At 34.1% G+C, this 21,967-nt stretch overlaps 1 protein-coding gene across 3 annotated transcripts in view; it reads right to left on the minus strand.

The window, feature by feature from the left end:
- Positions 1-9,160: 9,160 nt before the first annotated feature.
- Positions 9,161-21,967, minus strand: part of LOC132545894 (cytosolic purine 5'-nucleotidase-like) — a 34,794-nt gene continuing 21,987 nt past the window's right edge. For all 3 annotated transcript variants that reach the window (XM_060209573.1, XM_060209574.1, XM_060209575.1), the window contains 9 exons: positions 20,095-20,155; positions 19,843-19,875; positions 17,342-17,443; positions 16,148-16,214; positions 15,551-15,773; positions 15,179-15,239; positions 14,319-14,376; positions 13,555-13,673; positions 9,161-12,980 (listed from right to left, as the gene is read on the minus strand). In XM_060209573.1, the coding sequence (XP_060065556.1) occupies positions 12,768-12,980; positions 13,555-13,673; positions 14,319-14,376; positions 15,179-15,239; positions 15,551-15,773; positions 16,148-16,214; positions 17,342-17,443; positions 19,843-19,875; positions 20,095-20,155 (937 nt within the window). In that variant the 3' untranslated portion in view covers positions 9,161-12,767. The remainder of the gene's footprint in view (positions 12,981-13,554; positions 13,674-14,318; positions 14,377-15,178; positions 15,240-15,550; positions 15,774-16,147; positions 16,215-17,341; positions 17,444-19,842; positions 19,876-20,094; positions 20,156-21,967) is intronic.

A 21,967-nucleotide genomic window follows, 5' to 3' on the forward strand; every position in this document is an offset into this window, starting at 1 on the left:
TAGAGAGGAAGACAAAACGAAAGTAATGACAATAACAGCAATAGAGAGAAAGTCAAAACGAGATGAAGGACAATACAGCAACAGAGAGGACGTCAAAACGAGATGAAGGACAATAACAGCAATAGAGAGGAAGACAAAACGAGATGAAGGACAATGACAGCAATAGAGAGGAAGACAAAACGAGAGGAATGACAATAAAAGCAATAGAGAGAAAGTCAAAACGAGATGAATAACAATACAGCAACAGAGAGAACGTCAAAACGAGATGAAGGACAATAACAGCAATAGAGAGGAAGACAAAACGAGAGGAATGACAATAACAGCAATAGAGAGGAAGACAAAACGAGATGAAGGACAATGACAGCAATAGAGAGGAAGACAAAACGAGAGGAATGACAATAAAAGCAATAGAGAGGAAGACAAAACTAGAAGAAGGACAATGACAGCAAAAGAGAGAATGACAGAACGAGATAAAGGACAATAACAGCAACAGAAAGAAAGACAAAACTAGAGGAAGGACAATGACAGCAATAGAGAGAAAGTCAAAACGAGATGAAGGACAATACAGCAACAGAAAGAAAGACAAAACTAGATGAAGGACAATGGCAGAAATAGAGAGAAAGACAAAACGAGATGAAGGACAATACAGCAATAGAGAGGAAGACAAAACGAGATGAAGGACAATACAGCAACAGAAAGAAAGACAAAACTAGATGAAGGACAATGGCAGAAATAGAGAGAAAGACAAAACGAGATGAAGGACAATACAGCAATAGAGAGGAAGACAAAACGAGATGAAGGACAATACAGCAACAGAAAGAAAGACAAAACTAGATGAAGGACAATGGCAGAAATAGAGAGAAAGACAAAACGAGATGAAGGACAATACAGCAATAGAGAGGAAGACAAAACGAGATGAAGGACAATACAGCAACAGAAAGAAAGACAAAACTAGATGAAGGACAATGGCAGAAATAGAGAGAAAGACAAAACGAGATGAAGGACAATACAGCAATAGAGAGGAAGACAAAACGAGAGGAAGGACAATAACAGAAACAGAAAGAAAGACAAAACGAGAGGAAGGACAATGACAGCAATAGAGAGGAAGACAAAACGAGAGGAATGACAATAAATAACAGCAATAGAGAGAAAGACAAAACGAGATGAAGGACAATGACAGCAATAGAGAGAAGACAAAACGAGATGAAGGACAATAAGCAGCAATAGAGAGAAAGACAAAACTAGATGAAGGACAATACAGTAACAATAGAGAGAAGACAAAACGAGATGAAGGACAATACAGCAACAGAGAAAGACAAAAGAGATGAAGGACAACGACAGCAATAGAGAGGAAGACAAAACGAGAGGAAGGACAATGACAGCAATAGAGAGGAAGACAAAACGAGATGAAGGACAATACAGCAATAGAGAGGAAGACAAAACGAGAGGAAGGACAATAACAGAAACAGAAAGAAAGACAAAACGAGAGGAAGGACAATGACAGCAATAGAGAGGAAGACAAAACGAGATGAAGGACAATACAGCAACAGAGAGGATGACAAAACTAAAGGAATGACAATAACAGCAATAGAGAGAAGACAAAACGAAAGGAATGACAATAACAGCAATAGAGAGGAAGACAAAACGAAAGTAATGACAATAACAGCAATAGAGAGAAAGTCAAAACGAGATGAAGGACAATAACAGCAATAGAGAGGAAGACAAAACGAAAGGAATGACAATGACAGCAATAGAGAGAAAGACAAAACGAAAGTAATGACAATAACAGCAATAGAGAGAAAGTCAAAACGAGATGAAGGACAATACAGCAATAGAGAGGACGTCAAAACGAGATGAAGGACAATGACAGCAATAGAGAGGAAGACAAAACGAGAGGAATGACAATAACAGCAATAGAGAGGAAGACAAAACGAGATGAAGGACAATGACAGCAATAGAGAGGAAGACAAAACGAGAGGAATGACAATGACAGCAATAGAGAGAAAGTCAAAACGAGATGAATAACAAAACATCAACACAGAGAACGTCAAAACGAGATGAAGGACAATAACAGCAATAGAGAGGAAGACAAAACGAGAGGAATGACAAAACAGCAATAGAGAGGAAGACAAAACGAGATGAAGGACAATGACAGCAATAGAGAGAAAGAGAGGAAGACAAAACAATAGAGAGAAAGACAAAACGAGATGAAGGACAATACAGCAATAGAGAGGAAGACAAAACGAGATGAAGGACAATACAGCAACAGAGAGAAAGACAAAACGAGAGAGGACAAAGACAATGGCAGAAATAGAGAGAAAGACAAAACGAGATGAAGGACAATACAGCAATAGAGAGAAGACAAAACGAGAGGAAGGACAATAACAGCAATAGAGAGAAAGACAAAACTAGAAGAAGGACAATGACAGCAAAAAGAGAGAAGAACGAGATAAAGGACAATAACAGCAATAGAGAGGAAGACAAAACGAGAGGAATGACAATAACAGCAATAGAGAGAAAGACAAAACGAGATGAAGGACAATACAGCAACAGAAAGAAAGACAAAACTAGATGAAGGACAATGGCAGAAATAGAGAGAAAGACAAAACGAGATGAAGGACAATACAGCAATAGAGAGAAAGACAAAACGAGATGAAGGACAATACAGCAACAGAAAGAAAGACAAAACTAGATGAAGGACAATGGCAGAAATAGAGAGAAAGACAAAACGAGATGAAGGACAATACAGCAATAGAGAGGAAGACAAAACGAGATGAAGGACAATACAGCAACAGAAAGAAAGACAAAACTAGATGAAGGACAATGGCAGAAATAGAGAGAAAGACAAAACGAGATGAAGGACAATACAGCAATAGAGAGGAAGACAAAACGAGAGAGGACAATACAGCAACAGAAAGAAAGACAAAAGAGATGAAGGACAATAACAGCAATAGAGAGAAAGACAAAACGAGATGAAGGACAATACAGCAATAGAGAGGAAGACAAAACGAGAGGAAGGACAATAACAGAAACAGAAAGAAAGACAAAACGAGAGGAAGGACAATGACAGCAATAGAGAGGAAGACAAAACGAGAGGAATGACAATAACAGCAATAGAGAGGAAGACAAAACGAGATGAAGGACAATGACAGCAATAGAGAGGATGACAAAACGAGAGGAATGACAATACAGCAATAGAGAGGAAGACAAAACGAGAGGAAGGACAATAACAGAAACAGAAAGAAAGACAAAACGAGAGGAAGGACAATAACAGCAAAAGAGAGAAAGACAAAAGGAGAGGAAGGGCAATACAGCAATAGGGAGAACGTCAGAACTAGATGAAGGACAATGACAGCAATAGAGAGGAAGACAAAACGAGAGGAAGGGCAATTCAGAAACGGAGAAAAATACAGAAGAGGAAGGAAAATAACAGCATTAGAGAGAAAGACAAAACGAGAAGAAAAACAATGACAACAATAAAAAAAGACAAAACGAGAGGAAGGACAATGACAGCAAAAGAGAGAATGACAGAACGAGATGAAGGACAATGACAGAAACAGAAAGAAAGACAAAACTAGATGAAGGACAATGACAGCAAAAGAGAGAAATACAAAACAAAAGAGAAAACAACGACAGCAATAGAGAGGAAGACAAAATTAAAAGAAAATAAATGACAACAATAAATGGAAAGGCAGAACAAGATGATAGACAACAGCAGCAATATTACAAAAAACAAAACAACAACAAACAAACTAACAAAAAGTAACAACAAAAGGAAAGACAACTTCAGTTACAGAGAGAAAAAGAGTAACATGAATGACAACAATAATGTTAAGGAAAAAACATAAGGAAGAAGATGACAGCAACAGAGCGAAGCAATAAAAGGAAGGTAACGTGGCATAAAAGGGGAAGAATTACATAAAAAAATAAAGAGGGGGTTCAGGAAGAAGAGAATTCAAGATGAAGAAAACAACAAAGCGACAGAAAGGGAAAGGAATAAAGCACAGTAGACATGCTACAGTAAGAATGATTAATACATTTTCACAATCAAATATCATGTAAATATTGACCTGTTTTCGGGTGGATATATTTAGTAACGCGGAAAGGTAAAGTTTCCCAAAGCCGCAGGCAGAATCCAGTCACAGTAAATGTATTACCTCCTAGTCACCTGAAAACAGATCAATATTTGTGATGACAATCTGTGCTTCTAGTTTGCCAAAAACTGTAGCATAGGTTACTGAATTGTTCTATAAGAAAAATGAGACATACACAATGAGAACCTATATTGATTCTGTTGATGGTGTTTTAAGAAGATCCCTTCAGTGCTATTGAGAAATACCAACCACAAAAGTCAAAATGGCACCTGGCATTCATTTTAAAATTGGAGTGATATTATGCAAAATTGTGATACATAATATACTGACTATGTTGATAAATTTCCAGACCATCCCTTCAACAGTTACAGATAATTAACTATCACAAACAAATGTGAATGATAGTAGCAGGACACCCCTACGCCATCCAATTAAGCTCACAACAGGCTTATAAGTGCAAGTATTGAACACCAGCCTGGTCACAATTAAACTGACAACTGGATAACTAGTCCTAGCACACTCTATCTGGTAACATTAAACTGACAACAGGCTAACAGGTCCTAGTAAAATTAAACTGACAATAGGCTACCAAGTTATAGTAACAATTCTGGTAACAGTAAACTGACAACAGACTAACTGGTCCTAGTAACAATTATCTGGTAACAATAAACTGACAATAGGCTACCAAGTTATAGTAACATTGAACTGACAATAGGCTAACAAGTCCTAGTAACAATTATCTGGTAACATTAAACTGACAACAGGCTAACAGGTCCTAGTAACATTGAACTGACAACAGGCTACCAAGTTATAGTAACAATTATCTGGTAACATTAAACTGACAATAGGCTACCAAGTTATAGTAACAATTATCTGGTAACATTAAACTGACAACAGACTAACAAGTCCTAGTAACAATTATCTGGTAACATTAAAATGACAACAGACTAACAGGTCCTAGTAACATTAAACTGACAATAGGTTTACAAGTCCTAGTAACAATTATCTGGTAACATTAAACTGACAACAGGCTAACAGGTCCTAGTAACAGTTATCTGGTAACATTAAACTGACAATAGGCTACCAAGTTATAGTAACAATTATCTGGTAACATTAAACTGACAACAGGCTACCAAGTTATAGTAATAATTATCTGGTAACATTAAACTGACAACAGGCTACCAAGTTATAGTAACAATTATCTGGTAACATTAAACTGACAACAGGCTACCAAGTTATAGAAACAATTCTGGTAACAGTAAACTGACAACAGACTAACAGGTCCTAGTAACAATTATCTGGTAACAATAAACTGACAATAGGCTACCAAGTTATAGTAACAATTATCTGGTAACATTAAACTGACAACAGGCTACCAAGTTATAGTAACAATTATCTGGTAACATTAAACCGACAACAGGCTACCAAGTTATAGTAACAATTATCTGGTAACATTAAACTGACAACAGGCTACCAAGTTATAGTAACAATTATCTGGTAACATTAAACTGACAACTGGCTAACAAGTCCTAGTTACAATTATCTGGTAACATTAAACTGACAATAGGCTACCAAGTTATAGTAACAATTATCTGGTAACATTAAACTGACAACAGGCTACCAAGTTATAGTAACAATTATCTGGTAACATTAAACTGACAACAGGCTACCAAGTTATAGTAACAATTATCTGGTAACAATAAACTGACAACAGGCTTACAAGTTATAGTAACAATTATCTGGTAACATTAAACTGACAACAGGCTACCAAGTTATAGTAACAATTATCTGGTAACATTAAACTGACAACAGGCTACCAAGTTATAGTAACAATTATCTGGTAACATTAAACTGACAACTGGCTAACAAGTCCTAGTTACAATTATCTGGTAACATTAAACTGACAACAGGCTAACAGGTCCTAGTAACATTAAACTGACAATAGGTTTACAAGTCCTAGTAACAATTATCTGGTAACATTAAACTGACAACAGGCTACCAAGTTATAGTAACAATTATCTGGTAACAATAAACTGACAACAGGCTTACAAGTTATAGTAACAATTATCTGGTAACATTAAACTGACAACAGGCTACCAAGTTATAGTAACAATTATCTGGTAACATCAAACTGACAACAGGCTACCAAGTTATAGTAACAATTACCTGGTAACATTAAACTGACAACAGGCTACCAAGTTATAGTAACAATTATCTGGTAACATTAAACTGACAACAGGCTAACAGGTCCTAGTAACAATTATCTGGTAACATTAAACTGACAACAGGCTAACAGGTCCTAGTAACAATTATCTGGTAACAATAAACTGACAACAGGCTTACAAGTTATAGTAACAATTATCTGGTAACATTAAACTGACAACAGGCTACCAAGTTATAGTAACAATTATCTGGTAACATTAAACTGACAACAGGCTACCAAGTTATAGTAACAATTATCTGGTAACATTAAACTGACAATAGGCTACCAAGTTATAGTAACAATTATCTGGTAACATTAAACTGACAATAGGCTACCAAGTTATAGTAACAATTATCTGGTAACATTAAACTGACAACAGGCTACCAAGTTATAGTAACAATTATCTGGTAACATTAAACTGACAACAGGCTACCAAGTTATAGTAACAATTATCTGGTAACATTAAACTTACAACAGGCTAACAGGTCCTAGTAACAATTATCTGGTAACAATAAACTGACAACAGGCTACCAAGTTATAGTAACAGTTATCTGGTAACATTAAACTGATAACAGGCTACCAAGTTATAGTAACAGTTATCTGGTAACATTAAACTGACAACAGGCTACCAAGTTATAGTAACAATTATCTGGTAACATTAAACTGACAATAGGCTACCAAGTTATAGTAACAGTTATCTGGTAACATTAAACTGACAACAGGCTACCAAGTTATACTAACAATTATCTGGTAACATTAAACTGACAACTGGCTAACAAGTCCTAGTTACAATTATCTGGTAACATTAAACTGACAACAGGTTAACAGGTCCTAGTAACAATTACCTGGTAACATTAAACTGACAACAGGCTACCAAGTTATAGTCCCAGTTACAATTACAATTATCTGTTATAGTAACATTAAACTGACAACAGGCTTACAAGTTATAGTAACAATTATCTGGTAACATTAAACTGACAACAGGCTACCAAGTTATAGTAACAATTATCTGGTAACATTAAACTGACAACAGGCTTACAAGTTATAGTAACAATTATCTGGTAACATTAAACTGACAACAGGCTACCAAGTTATAGTAACAATTATGGTAACATTAAACTGACAACAGGCTACCAAGTTATAGTAACAATTATCTGGTAACATTAAACTGACAACAGGCTACCAAGTTATAGTAACAATTATCTGGTAACATTAAACTGACAACAGGTTAACAGGTCCTAGTAACAATTATCTGGTAACATTATACTGACAATGAGCTAGACAAAGAAGAAAAGGTATATGGATCCAAAGCTCAGTCCCCTCTCGCACTCAGGCAATGGGAACAGTAGGTACAACACTCTGAATTAGCATGGATATCGAAAACAACATGTACAGAACAGAAACAGGGTCAAAATGATGACCATAATTAGTTTTGTTGATAGCTTTTACAGTATGAGGTCACTATTTCAGAAAAATATTTTAATTTTATTCAGATACCCATAGAACCTCACATGTACACAACAATTACTGATCTGTGTGACATTTACTTCTACTAAAAGCAAAATACTTCTAGTTTTATTGTATAACTTGTTGTTACTTATACTGAATGGTGTGTCACATTATCATGTCTACCAGGTAAGTATTTTTCATTGAGGGTGCATATATGATGAACCATGAAATAGCAAAACAAGTCATACTTTGTGTTTCCAACCTCCTGTCTAATAATATTTGTTCATGGCCTTCAAAATCAAGGATGACAGGGCGTTTTAAACGGTCATTTGGTAAAAAGACCTTATAGTTATCACATCTGCATGTATTTAGACATCGCCCGTAGCCCAAAGGTCCTGATGCTCACACACTGTGTGCCATCTTATGAACCTTGGGTTATCGACAGTGGTATTTAAACAATATTGTATATTACATATGAACACTATTTTGACTACATTTGATCCAAAATTGAACTTAAAATTTGAAAATCAAAAGGAAAGAAACATTAGGTGATTCAAGCATTTTTCTTGATTTGAGCTGGTCAAGAAAATGTCAATATCAGGTCGACCTGACAAAATCAGGTGAGTTGGCAACACTTTTTAGCCAGAAAATACTCTAATATGTTGTTTTTACCGTTGAAGCAATTCTCCTGCATATCAGGACTAGTAGATCTCTCATATCCCAAACACTGATCTTCTCTAAAGAAAAAACCCCAACAAAACAACAAGTTTGTAGCAGTGTTTTATTCCATATGTACATGTAGCAGTGATTTGTTCTACTAATAAACATTTACATTGACCAACAGACAAAACTTCTAATTAGATGACCACCCATGGAGGTAGTTAAGAGTAAAGCACTTTGTGACCTTTACTGACCTTAGATATTGCATATGTCACCATGAAGTAAGATATAATACTTCAATGTCACCTGGTGATGTTTTGAACCAATCTCAACAAAATTCAAATTGATGATCACTTCTAGCACGACTCAGATACATCTAACTATGTGTTTATACATGTGCGTACACAAGAAAATCACATGAAAAAAAAGGAAGAAAAATTGTTACTATTTAATTGTAAACATTTTTTGATAAAATTAAAACAAATCCTCAAATGAACAACTCATAAAGTTATTACAAATCCTAAACATAACACAGTGACCACTCAGTGTTCTTATACTGGAGGTTGTGATTTTGTAAAAATGTTGGTCTATAAAATAAGAAAACATGCAAGAAAATATCTTTCAGAATAATACACATAAATATCAATTAGCTACTAACATAAATATTGTATATAATAATGATAAAACAGTTTAGCATTTATAACTAAAATATTTGTATTATTTACACAAATAGTAAAAGACAAAATAAGGCATTGATTTAAAGTAAGGCATGCAGTAAAATGGATATTATTTGAGAAATAAGTAATCTAAAATGTGACAGCATCAAAATAAAGAAATAAAAAGTCCTGAAAATTCTGTAAAGTATCACAAACTTTACAGGTGCAAGATTCTTAAATACTTAAGAACTTAGATAATTTTACCACCTTTATGTAAACAGTGATTTATTAAATTGAAATAAGATCTATTCTGGCAATATTGTCACTCAATATATCAATCTCTGGTGGTATCACAATACAAATGATGACATGAAATTATGATGTCACAATGGACACCATGGGAGTCTTCAGCCAATCAACACTCTGTAAAGATGGATCTAACAATTCACTGAATTATGAATTTCAATGGAAAGTTCCTCAGCATCATGCCAACATTGATGAAGCCTTTGAATATGTACTGAGCACCATAATACCAGTGTTAAAGTCTTTTCTAAAGTCTGATGTAAATAATGTGATCTTAATGGCAAACATATTGACAGTGATAGGAGAGCTAGATTTGTTCAAGTATCAGACTGAAAATTATTCTCTTAATACTTAAGTAGCACTACAGAACTGTTGTAACCTTGCAATAAATATTCAATATGATGTAAATAATAAAAACTTTTAATACGAAATGTATTTTGTATAATATGTATTATAAATTATCAAATGATAGTCCTGTTATACAGTGTTAAGTGACCTATTGTGTCATTAGATGATATTAAAATAAGGTTACACACTGGCACATAGCACCATGACGTCACCATGAAGTTCCCTAATATGGTGTGAAGATGTCTTCAACATTGACAAAAGAAACCATGTTTTCTGTGACATTAGCAGTATCTTAGTTGGATGAAGTTTCTTACAGGTTTACTAAAATGATGAATTCTAGAGACTTGTTTCATAAATCCTAAACAAAATGGAATCTCAAATCAAAAGTTTTTGTTGATGTTTCAGAGTTTGATTTTTTTAAGTATTTGAATGATATCTTAACTCAATGTTTAACTTTGAACAGTACTTCATTGGTGTTTCACTGCAATGATATGCAAATTAACACCAATGGACTATTACCTGCCAATGATTATTTCAATGTAAACTTTGTAAAATAATTGTACATCTGTAAGAGTACAGAACTAGATGATGTGGCAAGTTTGTCTACATAAACAGGCAAAAAAATAATTTTTGTTTGCCTCATATCATTAATCAAAATGAATTATTAATTATTGAAAAGCATTAATGCCCTCGTTTCAATAATATTAATGGCAAAAAGAAATGTGCTTGAGGCACAATCAGATGATATGGTTAGCATGTTTCAGGTGTGTGTTTCTGGTTCTATTGATATACAAACTGATATTAGGAATCTAGCAATCTGTAAATTACCTATGTAGAACTAAAATGCCAACCAGATTTTAAAATAAATGCTTAAATATAATCAATTACAACAAATTGGTCCCAGAACAAGGAACACCTTTAAACAAAAACATATAAGCAAAACAACCAATAAAACAAAGTGTAACAGAAAGAAACAACAGTCCTCACATCTGAAAAACAACAGCACATATAAACTTCATGGTTGATTGAACAAGGCTACTCCTATGGTCACCTCAGATTTGTATATTGACGACTCAAATTGAATTCCTTTCCACTCATGCACTCTTTCATGATTGAAAGTAAACATGATACACTGTTGTAAAATTGTGGAAAAAATGTTTAAGAATACCCATGACATATATATGAACACAAATTATTTAAAAGAGGTTTCACAATCGGTTATATACATATCCTTAAAACATTCACAGGTTACAGGAAGATGGATCCTGTGGGAGAGGTTCTACAATTTGTTCACAAAAACCTAGCCGACATTGATAGTTCTTACAATTTGTCTATATAATAACCTCAAAGGCATTTTTAATTGGTGTAAAATATTGCACTAAAAGTCACTCAGGTTTAAACAGTGTAAGACACTGAAAACCAGTAGTCCTGATAAATCTGAAGGGTGTGGTAATAATTCATATCAACTTTACTTGTTTTAATCTAACATATCCCTAGATGTAATTAAAACTATCACATATCTACCTACATTAATGATGAGACTTCTGAGATGTCCGTTTAAATAATACTGTTCAAATAACTTGAGATTTCTGATATTGGTTTAGAAGTCATCTAGATCAGATTTTTCTTCACATTTTACACTGCGAAAAAGCATTAATATTTCCACCAGAAAACTAAAACTAGAATAAAAAATCAAATATGAAACAATATATTGTATGTATAATTCCACTCATTAATTTACATTAAGGAGCAACATATTACTTACACAAGCAACAAATCAACTTCATAAATGGGCAACAATGACTTATATAAATTAGTCCTGATTTCAACACAACATAAAAAATAATCATCAATTGTAAGCACTGCATTAAGCAGCATCAAACTTGTCATATATATAAAGTAATTCAATCTACAGCTTATACCACCCCTAACACCCTCAATCTATCAATGTCTTTTACAACTTATGATCTCTGATTTCAGATCTCCCAGTCATCTGAGGTGATGAAGTGAAGACAGTAACTTAGCAACCATATACCGTATGCCACGATTTGGTCAAAATCTTCAATACAATCAGGTCAATTAGACAAATACAGTGAGGTCAGTGTGGATTCTAGCTATAGATGACTAGCAATGGAGGCAGAAGAACTAGCTGGGTGAATATTTTGATTTGTATCCGAGTGATAAAATTTTCTGTATTTCAAAACACATTGCACAAATGGTAATACCACCAAAGTTTGTATAGAACTGGTTAAAACATATCAATATAAAATGACATTACATAATAATCTGATTTAAGGTGAGATCACTGAGTAAGCTCAGCAATGCTTATCCAGTATACATGGATTTGATAAAGTAACCTTTTAACAAAGTATCACTACCCCAGAATATAACATTATCAACAAGTTACACTTACTGTAATCACATCAAACATAAATAAATTAATCAAATTCAAAGAATCTATATAACAGTATCAGACAAAACACCTGGAAAGCCATCCCTAATTGGCAATAATAATTTTTAAAATAAAATTACCATCAATAAGAACACAAATTCTCCAACTGACCAACAGCTTCATGAACAATTCACATGAATACACATGTACCATTTAATGATACAAAATCAATAAAAAAAAATTAATTTCCTTAATACCTGTCTTCATCTAACACATATGTACCTGGGTACATCTTTACATACTCCATACTGTGACTGTAGTTCTGAAGTTGGTTAAAATCTGGGGAGTCACAAAAGAGAAGGTTTGGTAATTGTCTCAGTGGAAAAAAAGTACCCTTAAACAATATGGCACAAAATTATTAACTTTGTTCAGCAAAATATAAAGTCACAGTTTTTTCTGCATCTTGGTTTTCTGAAGCTCAATGAAATTTAAAACTTTACCAAATTCCCATCAGTTCAAATAAAAATTTGACCCCGTCAGTTATGAGGGATCTATTACAACACTTCTAAAGGAAATGACCTTGATTTGTCATACTATAATTCATGTTCGTTGTTGTTTATAAAGTAGAGCTGTATCATTACAACGTGGTAAGAATATGAAATTCAATCACTTCCTGTACTGCTGGTCTCCTCATCAAAATCATCATCGTCATGGTGATGTGTCACCTTTTTTGGTCTGTCAGCACGGAGATGCATGCCGTTAGTGGTGAGTTTGGAACTTGTATCAGATGACATGCTGTTAAGTCTGTGGTTATTCAATTCTTCGTTGTCTACCTCAAAGGACAGTTTGTGATCGACGGTTGACTCATGTGGCATCTGTAGGGAAACAAAATACTGATAACAGTCATTAACATTCTAAGCTTTTAACTCCCGGGAATGTCTTGGTCTTTTTTCGTTTTTTTGAAATTCACAGAATCAATCCAGAGCTATGAGGAAACTTTAATCATTTTATTAAGAAAACAACTATAGAATCTGTCAGAGCTTCTGAGTCATCACAAACCTATATTTGGAAACTTCTAACAAAATAAAACAATAAGTCTAAAAAAACCCCACAAACTTTGGGAGTGATTTTGCTAATCTCTACTTCATTATTACTTATTGAAAAAAGTCACATACAAAACATCATAGTTTTATTAATTATTTACATAAAAGTAATGGTTCAGAAATGTACTGCTTAAAGTGATGACACAGTCTGGCAGAATGACAGTCAACAGCTACACTAAACTTTGGATATCATTATTCAAATTGAAAAATTGATGGAAACACCATCAACTTAGCATTTGTCTTAAATTGATGATATCATTGCTATGATTCCAGAGGGTTTATATATAATGAGACATTATGTTACTTAGTTAACAAAACATTGCTACATGAACAGAAAACTGCTTACAAGCATTGAAGGAGCACGGAACATGTAGGTGAATGGATAATACAGCATGTTTAACCATTCTCCACAGTAGATGTCTGCGTAGCGCTGGACCTGGGCAGCGAAGAATGTGGGCCTGGAACCTGTCAGAAAATCATGTCAGATATTTTACATTTTCATTTGATTTTTTCATATATGTCACATGATTGATATCCCAGTCTTTCTACAAATCAGAGTCTCTAGCTTTACTTAAAGCATTTTAACTTAATCATCTATATGTAATGTTATTGTGTTAATTGTTTAGTCAGTAAGGATGTGGTGTCTATTTAATAGGATTTAAAAGGTAGCACTTCTGTTTGGAGAAAACCTTATCTGTTCCTTGCTGAATTTCAAATATATCAGGATCTACACCATAAATCAACAGAGATGAAGGCTCAGTACAATCACGTATTGAATTGTACTTTTGGCAGTTTAGCTGGCAATAGTACAGTTACACACCATACAAGATCTAATACTTAATGTTTGAATGAAACTGAAAGAAACAGTTGACCTTAATATCTTAATATGTGAAAGCATATTTCATCAAATGGTGAAACAGCCAGTGTCCGGAAACACTTCATGATTTATCCTATATAATATGAATGGTATGTCATGAAAGTGTTGGTTCCTTATCACTTACACAGTATAGTGGAAAGGCTGAAAAATTGTCTGATTGGAAATACGTAAAAGTTTATGTTGTTATCAGATCCAACTTCATTTTTGATTGGTAATTTTATCTAAGGACTTACCACTCCTGAACAGACTTCCCAGCATTCCATAGGATTGGTCAAGCTCATGGACTGTTTCCTAAAATAAATCATCAAATTGTTTTGTAAAATTTAATGACATTGATTATCAGTCTAACTGTCTAATGATGAAATACTGCTAGTAAATTTCTGATTTGCATGTTAACTTGAAATGGTAAAGATTTCTGATGTAAACCTTGATTGACCTAGATACATACATTTTCAAAAATATATCACACCCATAAAATCTAAAACAATAGGCTCTTTGACCTTGAGGATCACCTGACTATATAGCAGTAATTACAATAATTAAAACCATTTCAAATTTCAGCAAAGTGCCTTCCATTTTTCTCACTAAGCTTTCATTAAATTTGCAAAAAAAAAATCATATCTTAGAGGAGACAGAATCAAAGCCATTTTTCTTAATTTGTGTTTCGAAACAATCTCACAAAGTTTAAGCTCAACAGCACCAGTGTAACCAGAGAATAGGTTTAAATTGGCAACCACTTCCACCATCTTGTTTTCAGACTAACACAAAAAATGATAATACTGGGTCAGGATTATCTCAAGGTTGTCCCATGCAACTTGGAACTAAATCCAATAGGTTGAATTTACCATGAAGTTTGAAATAGGTGTTACTTTTGGAAAACAATCATTACTTAGAGATTACACCATGAATTTTGTAATAATGGACACCATGACTACTCTGTCAAACTTTTTGTTCAGGCCTAATAGGAATAACAATGCTTGTTTTGAAATTCATGTGGTAATGACTAAATAACACTGTCACAAAATGACTGGCTCAGTAAAACTCAATTTGTGACAGTGAGGGTCACTCTTTAACTCAACATAAGAATAAATACCATCATCGACCGCTGAATGCCATGAATGTCTGGCTTCTCCATATGACTGCTGTCCAAATTTCTGTAAACAAAGCATTGCATGTTTCTTAATTTTATCGCAAGAAAGCAAAATGATAGATTCTGTTTGAAATGATCTAACTTAGATGACTTGAGTACATAACAAAGTTAATCAATGCTCTATGCTGTAGTATGGATGGATAGACGTTGTACACATGATAGAGCATATAACTAGAGTTTAATATAAGTATATGTACCGTGACTTTCATTTCCAGCTTCTAATAACTGGTACATTATATTTTACCTGTAAATCAATTTCACTTCAGTTAGATAATTCAAATTCTAATTGTATTTAGATTTTCATTTAAATCTTACCTGTACTTCTCACCCATTTCACACTCCAAGCTTTCAAGACGATGGAACAAGTCCCTCTGTTCTGTCCAAACACGCACCTCCTGTTGAAGTTCTGGAACAACTAGGAATGTCCTCCAGCCCCACTCCTTCTTAGATCGTAGGATGTCTCCGAAGATATGGTCCCCTACATACAGGACGTTCTTACCATTCACACCCAACATCTGAGAGATAAGGTCACAGGAACCTGAAATACAGCAATCAGGTTTTAAAGCAAACTCAAAATTAAAACTGAATTGTTAAAAATGAAGTGAATTCAACAATATAAGATATCACATGCCTTGGTGTTTGCACTTGATTATACATGATTTTGTACTTATATTTGTACAAAGCCCAGAATATTAACTATTTTTCTAGTGCAATTTCCCTGAAATATTACTAAAAACACATTCATTTCAAATAAATTGTACCAACTTGTATGCGATACAAATTTTTTTTATTTACATTGTTTTAATCATAATAAAATTGAGAATCAGAATTGAAGACAACAAACTACATCATAACATTACAGTCTAACACTTGGAGATAACTCTAGATTGTTTATCTAACTTTATTACATACCTCCAGAATACACACATCCCTGCTTCAGAGGTCCGAGATGGTGACCTAGACTTAATTTACCTGTCTCCTGTCAAACAATCATGACATTCATTATTTATAATTCTATTTCAAGGAAAAAATACAACAATGTCATTAAGCAGCAGATTTCAAATCAAACATTTCTTCTACAGGTTGAAATAGAAAAGTGCTGCAATGAAATAAATATAACATAGTTTGAAATGAATGGGAGTTTAACATAACAAAATGGCAGCTTTCATATAAACAAAGTTTCCCTTGCAGCATGGATGTAAAATAGATGTCAATGCCAGCAGTAATGCTATTAAAACTTTTCCGGATAATGATTACGATCTTCTAATATCAACAAACACTAAACTAGCTCTCAGAAAATTGAGTTAGCATTAAAACATTGACAAAAAGAACATACTGGCCAAATATAATGATTCTAGGCTTTTCGATATTTCAGAAGAAATTGTTTAAAACGTTTTTACACATTTGACCTCAGTGACCTTGAATATGGGTCAAGGTCATTTCTTTTAGCAAACTTTGTAGGACACCATAAGAGGAACATAGTAGCTTAATATAATAATTCTAGGCCTTCCGGTATTTTGGAAGAAGTCGTTGAAATGTTTTAACACTTTTGACCTCTGTGACCTTGAATCTTGGTCAAGGTCATTTCTTTTTGCAAACTTAGTAGGGCTTCATCAAAGAAACATTCCAGCCATATATAATGATTCTAGGCCTTCCGGTATTTTGGAAGAAGTCGTTTAAATATTTTAACACATTTGACCTCTGTAACCTTGGATATAGGTCAAAGTGATTTTTTTTGCAAAATTTGTTGGGCTTCATCAAAGGAACCTTCCAGCCAAACATAATGATACTAGGCCTTCTGGTATTTTGGAGGTAGTCTTTTAAAGGTTTTAACACATTTGACATCTGTGACCTTGAATATTGGTCAAGGTCATTTATTTTTGCAAACTTTGTTTGGCACCATCAAAGGAACTTTCCAGCCAAATATCATAACTCTACACCTTTCGGTATTTAAAGAAGAAGTTGTTTAAATGAAAAGTTGACAGACGCCAGACGGACAGACGACGGACGGACGAACGGACGACGGACACCGCGCTATGGCATAAGCTCACTTGGCCCTTTGGGCCAGGTAAGCTAACAAGTAATGTAAGAAAGAAATTCACTTACTCTGTCAACTTTCCGCATGATTGTTCCTTCTCTGAAAAACAGCGGCTTCTTAGCACTCACAACCACGATGTCAAAGTAGGAGGTCCAATCTCTCTTGGGGAGCTGTTAATGTGAATGAATATACATCTATCATACTAAACCAATACCACAGGTCTATCATACTAAACCAATACCACAGGTCTATCATACTAAACCAATACCACAGGTCTATCATACTAAACCAATACAATAGGTCTATCATACTAAACCAATACCACAGGTCTATCATACTAAACCAATACCACAGGTCTATCATACTAAACCAATATCACAGGTCTATCATACTAAACCAATACCACAGGTCTATCATACTAAACCAATACCACAGGTCTATCATACTAAACCAATACCACAGGTCTATCATACTAAACCAATACCACAGGTCTATCATACTAAACCAATATCACAGGTCTACCATACTAGTCCAACATCACAGGTCTATCATACTAAACCAATACCACAGGTCTATCATACTAAACCAATATCACAGGTCTATCATACCAGTATCACAGGTCTACCATACTAAACCAATATCACAGGTCTATCATACTAAACCAAAATCACAGGTCTATCATACCAATACCACAGGTCTATCATACTAAACCAATATCACAGGTCTATCATACTAAACCAATATCACAGGTCTATCATACCAATACCACAGGTCTATCATACTAAACCAATATCACAGGTCTATCATACTAAACCAATACCACAGGTCTATCATACTAAACCAGTATCACAGGTCTATCATACTAAACCAATACCACAGGTCTATCATACTAAACCAATACCACAGGTCTATCATACTAAACCAATACCACAGGTCTATCATACTAAACCAATACCACAGGTCTATCATACCAATACCACAGGTCTATCATACTAAACCAATACCACAGGTCTATCATACTAAACCAATATCACAGGTCTACCATACTAAACCAATACCACAGGTCTATCATACTAAACCAATATCACAGGTCTATCATACTAAACCAATACCACAGGTCTATCATACCAATACCACAGGTCTATCATACTAAACCAATATCACAGGTCTATCATACTAAACCAATATCACAGGTCTATCATACTAAACCAATACCACAGGTCTATCATACTAAACCAATATCACAGGTCTATCATACTAAACCAATACCACAGGTCTATCATACTAAACCAATATCACAGGTCTATCATACTAAACCAATACCACAGGTCTATCATACTAAACCAATATCACAGGTCTATCATACTAAACCAATACCACAGGTCTATCATACTAAACCAATATCACAGGTCTATCATACTAAACCAATACCACAGGTCTATCATACTAAACCAATATCACAGGTCTATCATACTAAACCAATACCACAGGTCTATCATACTAAACCAATATCACAGGTCTATCATACTAAACCAATACCACAGGTCTATCATACTAAACCAACATCACAGGTCTATCATACTAAACCAATACCACAGGTCTATCATACTAAACCAATATCACAGGTCTATCATACTAAACCAATACCACAGGTCTATCATACTAAACCAATATCACAGGTCTATCATACTAAACCAATATCACAGGTCTATCATACTAAACCAATATCACAGGTCTATCATACTAAACCAATATCACAGGTCTATCATACTAATCCAATATCACATGTCTATCATACTAAACCAATACCACAGGTCTATCATACTAAACCAATATCACAGGTCTATCATACTAAACCAATATCACAGGTCTATCATACTAAACCAATATCACAGGTCTATCATACTAAACCAATACCACAGGTCTATCATACTAAACCAATATCACAGGTCTATCATACTAAACCAATATCACAGGTCTATCATACTAAACCAATATCACAGGTCTATCATACTAAACCAATATCACAGGTCTATCATACTAAACCAATATCACAGGTCTATCATACTAAACCAATATCACAGGTCTATCATACTAAACCAATACCACAGGTCTATCATACTAAACCAATACCACAGGTCTATCATACTAAACCAATATCACAGGTCTATCATACTAAACCAATACCACAGGTCTATCATACTAAACCAATATCACAGGTCTATCATACTAAACCAATATCACAGGTCTATCATACTAAACCAATATCACAGGTCTACCATACTAAACCAGTACCACAGGTCTATCATACTAAACCAATATCACAGGTCTACCATACTAAACCAATATCACAGGTCTATCATACCAATACCACAGGTCTATCATACTAAACCAATACCACAGGTCTATCATACTAATCCAATACAATAGGTCTCTCGAAATAGGTACTGAAGGAAAAGTTCTGATGTGGATAGTTGTATATATTTTAAATTTGTATTCAATTCAAAATTTTGGAAACACTGATTTACACAAGACCAAATAAAATCTTAATGTTATACAATGTACTTACATCTGGGAAGTCAAGAAGGTACTCCATGATTTTCTGGACAAAAAATAGAGAGAATCTTTTATTAAAAAATTAAACAAAATACAAAACCCTGGAATAAATGAAAATCTGTTTCTGTACAAGAGTCAAATGAAAAACATGTATTTGACATCAGTATTTTCTATGAACTTGAAAAATGGAACTTTTGGCGTAAAATTAACGTTAAAATGAGAAGGTTTGCAGTAGGTTATCATAAATACTGATAAATGTTCTTACATTACTATAGGTATAGTCACTGTTGGTGATGATCATAGTCTTAGCACCATGCTCTCTCATCCTGTAACAAACAATATCTTATCATTATAATACTGTTGGTGATGATCTTAGCACCATGCTCTCTCCTCCTGTAACAAACAACACCTTATCATTATAATACTGTAGGTGATGATCTTAGCACCGTGATGTCTCATTCTGTAACAAACAATATCTTATCATTATAATACTGTAGGTGATGATCTTAGCACCGTGATGTCTCATTCTGTAACAAACAACACCTTATCATTATAATACTGTTGGTGATGATCTTAGCACCATGATGTCTCATTCTGTGACAAATGACACCTTATCATTATAATACTGTAGGTGATGATCTTAGCACCATGCTCTCTCATCCTGTAACAAACAATATCACATTATAATACTGTTGGTGAAACCAATATCACATGATGTCTATCTGTGACAAATGACACCTTATCATTATAATACTGTAGGTGATGAACTTAGCACCATGATGTCTATCTGTAGCTAATCCAATATCATTATGATACTCTAGGTGATGATCTTAGTACCATGATGTCTATTCTGTAACAAACAACACCTTATCATTATAATACTGTAGGTATATCTTAGCAATTTGTATGTCAATATCAAAATTTTGTGATGAACACTGATGTTACACAAACAACACCTTATCATTAAAATCTTGATGTTATACAATGTATGTACATCTGTGACAAATGACAGTCATTATAATACTGTAGGTGATGATCTTAGCACCATGATGTCTCATTCTGTGACAAATGACACCTTATCATTATAATACTGTTGGTGATGATCTTAGCACCATGATGTCTCATTCTGTGACAAATGACACCTTATCATTATAATACTGTAGGTGATGAACTTAGCACCATGATGTCTCATTCTGTAGCAAACAACACCTTATCATTATGATACTGTAGGTGATGTAACAAACAACACCTTATCATTATAATACTGTAGGTGATGATCTTAGCACCATGATGTCTCATTCTGTAACAAACAACACCTTATCATTATAATACTGTAGGTGATGATCTTAGCACCATGATGTCTCATTCTGTAACAAACAACACCTTATCATTATGATACTGTAGGTGATGATCTTAGCACCATGATGTCTCCTTCTGTAACAAACAATATCTTATCATTATAATACTGTAGGTGATGATCTTAGCACCGTGATGTCTCATTCTGTAACAAACAACACCTTATCATTATAATACTGTAGGTGATGATCTTAGCACCATGATGTCTCATTCTGTAACAAACAACACCTTATCATTATGATACTGTAGGTGATGATCTTAGCACCATGATGTCTCATTCTGTAACAAACAACACCTTATCATTATAATACTGTAGGTGATGATCTTAGCACCATGCTCTCTCATCCTGTAACAAACAATATCTTATCATTATAATACTGTTGGTGATGATCTTAGCACCATGATGTCTCATTCTGTAACAAACAACACCTTATCATTATAATACTGTAGGTGATGATCTTAGCACCGTGATGTCTCATTCTGTAACAAACAACACCTTATCATTATAATACTGTAGGTGATGATCTTAGCACCATGATGTCTCATTCTGTGACAAACAACACCTTATCATTATAATACTGTAGGTGATGATCTTAGCACCATGATGTCTCATTCTGTAACAAACAATATCTTATCATTATAATACTGTAGGTGATGATCTTAGCACCATGATGTCTCATTCTGTAACAAACAACACCTTATCATTATAATACTGTAGGTATACTGTCTTATTCTGTAATATATCACCCTAAGTACACATGTCTCAAACTTATAACGTAAAT

This window comes from Ylistrum balloti, unplaced genomic scaffold (assembly GCF_031769215.1).
Source record: "Ylistrum balloti isolate Yb309-2 unplaced genomic scaffold, AGI_CSIRO_Ybal_v1 Utg369862, whole genome shotgun sequence".
NCBI lineage: Eukaryota > Metazoa > Mollusca > Bivalvia > Pectinida > Pectinidae > Ylistrum > Ylistrum balloti.